At 37.6% G+C, this 11,602-nt stretch overlaps 1 protein-coding gene across 1 annotated transcript in view; it reads right to left on the bottom strand.

Moving 5' to 3' along the window:
- Positions 1-11,602, bottom strand: part of Cul4b (cullin 4B) — a 113,184-nt gene that overhangs the window by 4,456 nt on the left and 97,126 nt on the right. Inside the window, exons 15-22 of the mRNA XM_013350462.2 lie at positions 11,105-11,209; positions 10,194-10,304; positions 9,139-9,224; positions 7,574-7,681; positions 6,476-6,589; positions 5,405-5,510; positions 3,975-4,147; positions 2,473-2,625 (exon numbers count right to left, since the gene is read on the bottom strand). Coding sequence (XP_013205916.2) covers positions 2,473-2,625; positions 3,975-4,147; positions 5,405-5,510; positions 6,476-6,589; positions 7,574-7,681; positions 9,139-9,224; positions 10,194-10,304; positions 11,105-11,209 — 956 coding nt within the window. The remainder of the gene's footprint in view (positions 1-2,472; positions 2,626-3,974; positions 4,148-5,404; positions 5,511-6,475; positions 6,590-7,573; positions 7,682-9,138; positions 9,225-10,193; positions 10,305-11,104; positions 11,210-11,602) is intronic.

Below are 11,602 nucleotides of genomic sequence, written 5' to 3'. Positions count from 1 at the left end.
AGAAAATGAGAGGCTGTGGATTTATTCAGAGTTAAGAAAAATCAACTTTGATCAAGGAAGACCACCTGAGAAATCTCTGGCAGGAATAGATGGCTCAGATGTCTGAGTTCTACATCCAGAACAGGTTCAAGACTGCTGCCTGAGATGATCAAGACTCACAGGATACTTCAGTCAGGACTTGATCATAATTCTAAATTTTCTTTAGGTCCCCGTAAGATTATCAGCACCCCCAACCAGCTGGAAGTAGCCTGGAATACTATGCCCACATTCCCAAAAACTGGACTATGGATATTTTCCTTTTTTAAAAAAGAGGGGGAAGTGGTACAAGAGAATTATCTGTATTCTGTCAATCATGTTTTAAATAAATGCTGATTGGCCAGGCAGGAAAACCAGACAGGAAGTAGAAATGATGCAGTGAGAACAGGAGAATTCTGGGGAGGAGGAAGCTGATTCCTCCCACTCCTGCCCAGACCACTGAAGCAGCAGAATGTGAGCTGCCAGCTGAAAAAGGTACCAAGCCATATGGCAAAAATAGATCAGAATAATGGATTAATTATTAGAGCTAATAAGTAACCTGACCTAATGGGCCAATCAGCTTTATAACTTACAGAGATCTTTGTGTGATTTCCTTTGGGGCTTGCTGGCTATGGGGTACCAGGCGGAACAGAAACCCCAACAAGCTGGCCCCCTTCATGTTACAAGAGAAACAACATTATTTAGTTCAATAAAGATACCTTGAAATGGCGAGTACATCATTAACTCAAGATAAAAGCTAGTTCTCCAGTTTTTATTTTTATAAATTGAAGTTAAAAACATTACTAAGCTTGGAGTGGTAGTACACTTTAAGTCCAAGAACTCAGGAGGCAAACAAAGTCAGACAGATGTGTGTGAGCCTAAGGCCAGCCTGGTCTACATAGTGAGTTCTAGGCCAGCCAGAGTATCATAGCAAGATCCAAATTAGGACACAAGTCTCAAATCAAGTTAAATTTAATTAAATGCAGCTGGAGCACTGTAGTGTACTTCTATAATCCCAGCAAGTGGGAAGCCAGAAGAACAGGATTGAGAGTAAGATCTGCTTGGGGTACACAGTAAGACACTGTCTCAAATAGACAAACAACAAAAACACCTGAAATTAAGTAACTAAACAATACAAACAAATTTAAAAAATGTATAAGAGAATTTATTACATAAACTAAATGAAATACTAGACCTAGAAGCATAGGCCTATAATCCCAGCTACTAGGCTGACTGAGAAATAAAGACTGTGAGTTCAAGAAGGTTGGCAAAAACAAAACAAAAGTGGATGAGACTTTTTCTTGATGGCATAGCACTTGTCTTTGTCTAGCATATGCAAGGGTCCTACGTTATATTGCCCAGCACCAAACATCCATATAACTACATGAAATTTGATAAAATATCACATTAACTCACACCTATATATTTCTGGCTACTATAAATTTTAACTACATATACAAGTGATTTGGATTTCTGAATCATGTAGTTTAAAATTTATGACAATTGGGGCTGGAGAGATGGCTCAGAAGTTAAGAGCACTGACTGCTCTTCCAGAGGTCCTGAGTTCAAGTTCCAGCAACCACATGTTGGCTCACAACCATCTATGAGATCTGGTTCCCAAGTGCTGGGGTTAAAGGACTGCACCACCACCACCCAGTCTAGAAATCTTTTAAAATTTGGAAAATAGTACAACACCTCATTGTCTAAACACTTACTAATATTTTCATTGGAACATACCAGTGTATAGACCAATTTCAGCTTACCAGAACTATTATTAGACATTTTCTTTTTTTCTTTTTTCATGTGCGCCACCAACGCCCAGCTTATTTTTTATTATGTATACAGTATTCTCAGTATTCTGTCTGCATGTCTGCCTACAGGCCAGAAAGGGCACCAAATCTCACTACAGATGGCCGTGAGCCACCACGTGGTTGCTGGGAATTGAACTCAGGACCTTTGGAAGAGCAGGCAGTGCTCTTAACCACGGAGCCATCTCTCCAGCCCCCATTATTAGACATTTTCAAAAGACACTAAAAGTACTTTACCACTAAGATACACCCAGCAGCCTCTTACAAATCTGAGAAAACATTTATATAAGGTAAACTAAACAAGATATAACTCAATCTAATAACCAAATATGTCAAATGCCAAGGTACCTTCAGAAAAGAAGATTCAAAAGATACGTAATAAATTAACTTCAAAACTTTCAAAGCCACATTTACTCACTAAACTTTCAAGTATGGGGGGGCGTTGTAAATTGTTTCCCCAATTTATCAGTTGTATACATATATCAACAAAAGTTCTTTTGTGAATCACACGCATGGTTATAGAAAATAAATACCTGTCATTCCAAATGGCTTTAAGCTTTTCATCTGTATTTGCAAGATTAGGGTCTAGAATCAAATGTATTCTCTTTCATTTATAACAAGTCCAGTATGGAGACAGAAAAACACCTACTTTTACTGGAAATTTTAGCTGATTGTAGACTTCTGAAACAAGAAGATTATGGCTAAGTGTTTTCCTCATCTTCATAATTCGGACAATCGCAGCATCAATTTGGTATTGTCTATCTTGAAATACTCTTTCTGTAGTGCTTGCTTGTTCTTCAACCTAAAAAAAATTATCAAATGAAGTTAAACTTAATTATTAACACAAACTGTACATTAGGGACTTAACAGTGTTACTGTTCTAAAGGCACTGACTTATCTAAATGGGACCTTATAAATGCAGACGCAAGAGGAAAAAAACCTTGACAAATATAGCTCCATTCTGTTCTAATCATATTGCCATGTACCAATAAAGCAAAACCTGTACAGATTAAGAGAAAAACACCACCTTTGAGGACTGTGGTGATAAAGACTCAGTTGGTCGAGTACCTGCCTACAACCATGAGGACCTGATTTTTAAATTTAGATTTTCATGAACTCATGTAAAACCAGTTCCTTGAACTTAATACCTAGCTGGCCTAGCCTAATTAGTGAGTTACAGGCAAAGAGACCACCACAATAAACAACAAAGATAGTTCCTAAGGAATGATACTGGAAGTATCCTCTGGCCTACCCTAAAATTTAAAATATTCATACTCATTGAGCCAAAAAATTTACTTCCATAAATTTATCTGAAGAAAAAGATCAAAACAAAAACAATCAAACAAACAAAAGCCAGGCGGTGGTTGCGCACATCTTTAATTCCAGCATTTGGGAGGCAAAGGCAGGGAGATCTCTGAGTTCGAGGTCAGCCTGGTCTACAAGAGCTAGTTCCAGGACGGGCTCCAAAACCACAGAGAAACCCTGTCTCGAAAAACCAAAAAAAAAAAAAACAAAGCAAACCAAACCAAACAAACAAACAAAAAAACAATTATATCGACTTCCAACCCTATTAAGTTGATTCCTCAATAAAAAGAAACATAAAAGCAAATACTGAAACATATTACTTTAGTTAATAGTAATGGCAGCATTAGAAAATTAAACTGTGGGACTGAGAGATGGCTCAGAGGTTAAGAGCACTGGCCTTAACCATATGGTGACTCACAACCACTATAAAAAGATCTGGTGCCCTTCTCTGGTGCACAGGCAGAACACTGCACACATAGATAGATAGATAGATAGATAGATAGATAGATAGATAGATAGATAGATAGATAGATAGATAGATAGATAGATAGATAATCAATCTTAAAATATTAAACTCAATCTTAAAAAACTAAACTGTAAATTCTGGGGCTGGAAACATGATTCAAGTAGTTAAGAGGGCCTACACCATAAAATTCCCAGCACCATTCACAGCCATTCCAGCTCTAGTGGATCCAATGCCCTCTTCTGACATATGGGCCCCAGGCCTGATGTGATGCAGACACATAGACAGGGAAAACACTCAAGCATATAATTTTTTAATATGTAAATTTCTTCTATAAACAAACATAAACCTAATATAGTAGGATGAGAGCACAAAAGGTTTACCGTTTCTTTCATTTGAATTTGATTGATCTTAATCCTGAATAGTTTGTGTTTGAAATCATCATTACAAATGAATTTGTCACCATCTTCGATATCTTTGCCCTTTGGATTTTTAGCCAGAACTCTAGCTTTGCCACAGGCTAGTGACTGCAGTGTTCTCCTTAATTCTCCATCCTCTGAAGAAATAATGGTTAGTCATTTGTTTGTTAGTAGCATGTAGAACACAAGATTCAACATCAATTTAATTTTTACACATTCTTTATTAAACTTTTTCCCTCCCCCAAGGTCATCAAAACCTGCTCTTTGTGCTAGTCAATAACATTTTTTTCTAGTTGTCTTCTAAAAGCATTTATTGTCACCCTATGAGGACAACTACCACAACTTATGATACGCCATTTCCCTTCTCTCAGGTCAATGACTAAAATGACACACCACTTGGCTATTTTATTATCACTCCAGTATGTTGTATTCTCCATTAATTCTCTGTTTCATTGCTAATGATACTACTACTAACCTAATCCAATGAAAACCCTAGAATCATCTTTTAAGTCTTTCTTCTTCTTCTTCTTCTTCTTCTTCTCCTCCTCCTCCTCCTCCTCCTCCTCCTCTTCTTCTTCTTCTTCATTTCGTTATGGTTCTAGTAATTTCATTTCTGTTAGAATCATTCTAACAGAAGCCCCTTAGGTCTGTATGCCAGATTTATCTCTATAGTTTCTAGACGAGACTCTTTTTTACTGTTCCAGATGGCCTGCCCTATCAATGCCAGGTAAGTTGCTCAAATAGTTTATTTTTTTTTAAGTTATATACTTTGAGTCACTACAGCATAGGCTTTAGCTATATTCATCAGTCAATCTCTACATCTTACCTACTGAGTTTTAGAGCTCACCATTCTAAGCTACAAACTTTTCATGCTTCCTACCTACAATGCCCAAGTCTTTCTTACACTATTTCCTTTATTTCATGTGTTCCCGCCAACCAAAATTTGAATGCCCAACTCAAGTCCCATTGCCTTCCACAATCTTGTTTCTCCTAACACACTTTTTGCTAGCACTACATACTGATACTTACTGGTTTTGAAATTATCAATACAGAGGAGGGAGCTGTAGAGACATCACACTGCTGAAGAGTACTTTCTAGTCTTTCAGAAGACCAGATAGATGTCAGCTCCCAGCACCGACACAGTCTCACAACCACCTAATTCAAGTTCCAGAAGATACAATGCCCCCTTCTGGCCTCAACAGGCTCCTGCACATGTGTATTATAGATACACTCACACAGGTTCACAACACACACATAAAGAAATGAATGAATCGTTTTAAAAATGTCTACTGGAGAGGATTACTTCCTGGTATCTCCCTGAGCTCTGAACACAGTGACTACAACACAGACCAGAGAACTACAATTGCTTGCTTCTTGACAGATGCAATACAAACCTATCCCGGTAGCTTGCTTGATCTCTTCTAAACTGAACTCCTCCCCTTCATTAAACATTAGCAGCACCAGGGTTTGAAAAAGAGAGACCTGAAGTTCTTTTTTGCCCTGTTAAAAGAAAAGACAGAAGTTAGCCTATTAATAAAAAAAAATCTTATAGGAAAAGCATTTTTAAGATTCATTTAAATTTTTTTTTCAGTTTATATATCAACCACAGTTCTCCCTTCCTCCTCTTCTCCCCATTTCTTCCCACCTTGCCCCACCCAACTCCCATCCACTCCTCAGAAAGGGCAAAGCCACCCATGGGGAGTCAACAGGAAAAGCATTTTTAATTAGTGAGTTAAGAAGCACAGATTAACAGTACCAAAACCCTGCTTCAGGTAGCAATAAAATGTGCACTTTGAGGTTTAGGTATGATTCCACAGAAAACAAGGTGAAGGATTAGTTTGCCTATTAATAGTTTTTTTTTCTAATCCTTATTAAAACCAAACAAAATAATGAAAATAACTCAGTCCTCTGTGTATCATTATAAATATTCACGATAAGCAGCAAGGAATTGCTATTCTAAATGCATTTGTGAGACAAGCTTTCATGTAGCTCACGCTAGACTTAATTGCTTTTTAGCCAAACAGTGTTTGAATTCTCAATCTTCCTGCTTCTATCTCCCAAAGATTACAGCCCTGTGCCACTAGGCTCCACTTTCAAATGGATTGTGACTTGGTTAAGAGCAATAATGAACAGCTGTAGGAATTTTTATTTAAAGATGGACATTGTTTGCTTTAATCTCCCACTCTGTTCTCTAGCATCCAGGAACATAATTTCTGACAAGATAACGTGAACTCCGCATCCACAGCTACAGAAAGATTATTGCTTTTAGTTTTAGAGAAGAGTCAACTCAATTGTTGAAAAGGTGATCATTATAAAAAGCACACAAAGTTATAACAAACTATCACTGTTGCCATGTGGTGTCACAGTCACATTTATAAAACAGCAGCCTGAACCTTCCAAACAAAGAGCATGACTTCCATATTAAAGATGAAGGCAGAAATTAAGTTTTGGGAATATCCACTTACCTCTTTAAATTCAGCTTTTAGCACACAGTGTCCCAAAGTTGACTGCCACTGGAGTTTCCTGCCACTGTGTTTGCCTAAGTAAAATGTCTTGAAAATTTCCTGAAGCTTTACCATCTGAAGCAAATAAAAGTAAGTGTTTCTTTAAGCTGCATCTGCAATACCACCTTCAGTACTTTTTAAAATTTACTACTGCCATGATCATGAAGGTCAGAAGACAACTTTCAGGAGTCAGTTTCCTTCTTCTACTTTGTAGGTCCTAGGGATTGAACTTCAGAGCTGAAGCTTTGGTGGCAAGAAGGTGTCTTCATCCCTGGGCAACTTGAATGACTTTCCTCTCACCTCTCTTAACCCCATCTGAAATAACTTCTCATAGCTTTCATGATTATCCAGTAAGTATCAATCACTTTAAGGTAAAACTCTACCCAATGCAACCAATGTAACAGGGCTTAGCAATCTTTACACTCTTTTAGCTCTTCTACTCTATTTAATCATTCCTTCACGTCTGGTGACTTGGGCTTCTATTGATTCTGCTGATTCCCTTTCTCTCGCTGCCGCTTCTGCCCAAGTTTCTTTTGGAGGTCCTCTTCTTACCATCTGTTAAATGTGAGCCTTTCTAAAGTTCAAGTTCTGCCCTTTCTCCTCATCTTCACCATATTCTTCCCTTATTGAGGGAAATCTACTCTCTGGGCCATCCAAGATACTTTCATAGAGGACTCTCAGTATTTTTCTCTATTTAACCTTCTAGGTTTTGGTCCTGAGTGGGAGTGTTTCCAAGGCATTAGGGGATACTCAATTATCCATCATATTCACCAGTCCTGTCTTAAGGTGAAATATGGGCAACATTTTTTAACAGCTAGGAAGATTAAGGGGTCATAAACTAAGTAATAGATGAATTGGGGGAAAATAGCACTAAATTTGGAAACATAATGTGCTCAAGTGAACTTGGAAATTGAAGTAAAAGAATAAATTATTAACACTCTTTCTGTTGATATATTTGCTAATGTAAGTTTTTAAAAGGCACATATTTTCGAATGAAAAGCAGAAAAAAAAAGTGTGATTTCTATACCTATAGCTTAGGTCTGAAACAGTTAATCTTACCTCTGGTGGCAAATGGACCTCCATGGGTACATATGTTGGCCAGTAACCCATTGTCAGGATATTCACAGTTAATTCAATATTGCCAGGTACATTCTGGTTCTGCATATACTATAAAAAGATCAATATATACACTGAGATCAACAAATGTACCGAGAAGTATACATGTCATACCATAATATTGACTTTTTTGTTTGTTTTTTCGAGACAGGGTTTCTTTGTAGCTTTGAAGTTTGTCCTGGAACTCACAATGCAGATCAGGTTGTCCTTGAACTCAGAGTTCTCTGCCTCCCAAGTGCTGGGATTAAAGGTGCATGCCACCACGGCTCAGTTTGATTCATTTAAGAATTTCCTTATTCTAAAAGTGTGTGAATACTAACCATCCTGAAAATAAAGTCAATTAACTATTAAGACTTGAAGGTTACACAAAATGGAGTGGAAAAATATACAGGTGGCTACTTTGATATACTGGCATATAAAAATCCCATGAAAACATCCTAGGCATTATTAACTCAACATCTCACATATAACGAGGCTGCTGTTAGAGAATCTCTTCTCCATTCTTTCCCCCAATGCCACCTGTAGTCCCCACCTTTGGAAACCCTACATGGATTGAAACACCTTGCAGCAACTCCCACTCCTCACCCCACCAGCCAGCCCAAGTGTCTGGTTTTTCAGCTGTTCCATTCCCTGTTTGAAGGTGGTGACATTAAGTGGGAAAGGAAGAAGAGGAAAGGCAAGGCCGATAATCCTATTTGGCAGATATTATAAGATCCATGATCCTACTGACTGAACTTTCTTGAGTCCTTCAGTTTTATTTACCACCTTCAATACAGTGATCAAGAAGCCATTTCCAAAACTCTAAAAGTATAAAATCTAATTTGCCATCACTATTACCTAGTTGTTGCTACTGCTGCTGTCTGAGACAGGGTCTCACTCTATTGCCCATATCTATTTCAGCATTCAAAGCAGCCGAAGCTGCAGTTGTAAAAACTACATCTACCTATGTTCTTAAAATATTTTAAAATAGTCTTCTATCAATTCAATGTCTTCAAAAACTATAGCTTCAGCTTCTCACCCCAAATGTCCCCACCTTTTATCACCTCACCTCTCTCCCATTACAAGCTCTGAACATGCAAATCCTCCAACTGATTAGACATCAAAAAAAGTGCCCAATCCTATAGTCTAGCTATAGTTCTTCTTACACTAACTTTAGTCTAATACATTATTTTACTTGTATTTGTTTTATTCTTTTTTTTTGTTTCTCTGTAGCCCAGGCTGACCTTGAACTCACAAAGCTCCATCTGCCTCTGCCTCCCTAGTGCTGGAATTAAAGGCATGTGCCTCCACTGCCTGGCACTCTAGATATTTAAGAAGATTAAATCCTGACTTAGGTCAAACATACTTACATTTTTTGATGATCTTTTTCTTCTACTGTACTGTTTAAGCTGCTATGAAGTTATTTGTAAAAAATATGTTTCTATTTATCCTCTTCAATATGGAGTGCCACAAAAACTAAACTCAAATATCCTTAAGTTCAAGGAATTAAGATTTTAACTCACGTTTACCTGTTTGAACTGAATCATGATGTCTTTTGAAAGTTCCATGTCTTTAAACATCCCTTCAAGCTTGCTGGTGAATGCAGCTCCACATTCTATCGAAGATGTTTGTAAAGTTATAATATTTCAAGGTAGTACAAGCAAAGAATTTAAAAATTAGAAAATAAAATGCAAATCTTACTTGGGCATAAAATATGACCTGTAACTTTTGGTAAGAATGAAAAGAAATTCTTACCCCCAGCTGGTGCCCTAATTCAAAGGCAAACTCTTTAATCCTATAGCAAGCGACCTTATCCACTTTCAGGTATTTCAGGAACATTTTATACACACATACAGAAGAATAATTCTTTATCTTTAAAAAAAGTCAACAATTTTGGACATTAACAAGAGGCTAGGATCCTCATAAGCTCATTTGAAATTTATGGGTTTGTGTTGTGTGTGAGGGTCAGGGATATGTGTACAAGCACAGGCACCCATTCATGCATGTAGAAATCAGAGGACTGGCTGTCCTGCTATACCACACTGTACCTTATTCCTTTGAAACGGAATCTCTCATTGTTATCTAGGAGCTAGGTTGGTGTCCAAGAAGCCCCAGCGATCCTCGTCTCCCATTCTCACCTAACTCCTAGTCACAGGGGTTACACATACACACATGGCCTTTTTACCTGGGTGCTGGGGAATTATTTATTTATTTCTCAAGACAGGGTTTCTCTGTGTAATAGTCCTAGCTGTCTTGGAAAAAGCTCTTATAGACCAGGCTACTCTCTCAAACTCCGAGATCCACCTGCCTCTGCCTCCTGAGTGCTGGGATTAAAGGCGTGCGCCACCACCACCCGGCTTGCTGGGATTTAAACTCAGGTCCTCATGCTTGTGCAGAAAGCACTCTTACCCACTGAGCCACCCTCCCCTCCACCCCCTTAGTTTATGTTTTCATCATGTGTATATAAATTGATTAACAAAAAAGCAATCAATGAAAATAGTACAATTAATCCAGCATTTCCCTCAAATATTAAAGAAAGGAAAAATTGAAATAATAAAAAAAGGAAAGAGAATGGCAAACATACCATGTTTCAGTTTAGACAGCATTGATTTTTCAGCATCTACAGAGGCACTCTTGCCAACTAATAGGCGTTTGGCTAAATCTTTCTTATAGAAGGCCTCAAAAACATCTTTGCCTATATTAAATAAAAAACATAACACTCATGATAAGCCAAATAAAGTTTAACAAATGGGCTTCAAAAAGCTTAATCACAGCACCTCGAGTTATTTTACTTCATACATTTCATTCAAGTTTATTAAACTTAAGAACACTGGAGGTCTATGCCAGGCATTTCAAAAATTATTCAATGTAAAACTATTAATAAAAATATTAACTTTTCTTCAGAAATAAACCATAGTACACTGGTAATGGTTAGCACCAAAATTCAAGAGATTTAAAACAAGCAGTAAAATCCCAGCTTTTTAATAGTGCAAAGGTCAAAGCACAAGGCAATTTAGTCACATTTTTCAACTATTTTTTTTCCTCAGTTTTTCGAGACAGGGTTTCTCCATGTAACATGGCTTTCCTGGAACTCGCTCTATAGATCAGACTGGCCTCGAACTCAAGAGATCTGCATGCTTCTGCCTCCAGCGAGCTGAGATTAGAGGCTTGTGTCATCACTGTCCAGCTTCCTCAACTCTTCTTAAGGAATTAAAGATATGCAATGAATAAAATGCAACCTCCAGCCCCTAACAATCTCTCCAGGTTATATAAATGTTTCTAGATCCTCTAGGAATGCTTTATTTATTTTGTTTTTCATTTGTTTTGAGACAAGGCCTTGCTATGTTGCCCAGTTGCCCTGATTCTCACTATGTAATCTATACATCAATGCTGCCTCAGCTTTCTGAATTCTAGACTACAGGTATCTACCACTATGTAGCTCAGAGAGCTTTGTTTTAAAAGAAAAACATGAAAGCAGTAATAACCAACACTTACCATAGATAAATCTAAATATAATCATTATTTTATCCAGCATTTTCTCAAGCTCTTCATCTGTAGCTTCTTTATTGCCAGCTCGAAGTTTTGAATCTACATACTTAGCTAAAATGGAGAAACAACATTGCTGTTTGGTGACCATGAGTGTCTAAAAGGTGCTGACCACTACAATACCAAATAGGACTATAAAATACTCTTCAGCTATATGTACATGCATTATATAAGCCTCCTATATAAGGGAGATCAAGTTAACTATCAAAATCATGGGGCTAATAAATACCACAACCTAATAGCATTAAGTCTGACTACAGACAGAGTATACTTTCTGGTATAATGATATCAAAATGGGGTATTGAAGGACTACATATGTAGCTCTGTGGTAGAGTACTTGCCTATCATGTACAGGACTCTGGGTTCAAACCCTAGTACTTCAGAGAAGAGAGAAGAGAGAAGAGAGAAGAGAGAAGAGAGAAGAGAGAAGAGAGAAGAGAGAAGAGA

The sequence above is a fragment of the Microtus ochrogaster genome, chromosome X (genome assembly GCF_000317375.1).
Source record: "Microtus ochrogaster isolate Prairie Vole_2 chromosome X, MicOch1.0, whole genome shotgun sequence".
Taxonomy (NCBI): domain Eukaryota; kingdom Metazoa; phylum Chordata; class Mammalia; order Rodentia; family Cricetidae; genus Microtus; species Microtus ochrogaster.
Note: the sequence above shows the minus strand (reverse complement) of the source record. Positions and strands in the feature narration are given on the sequence as shown.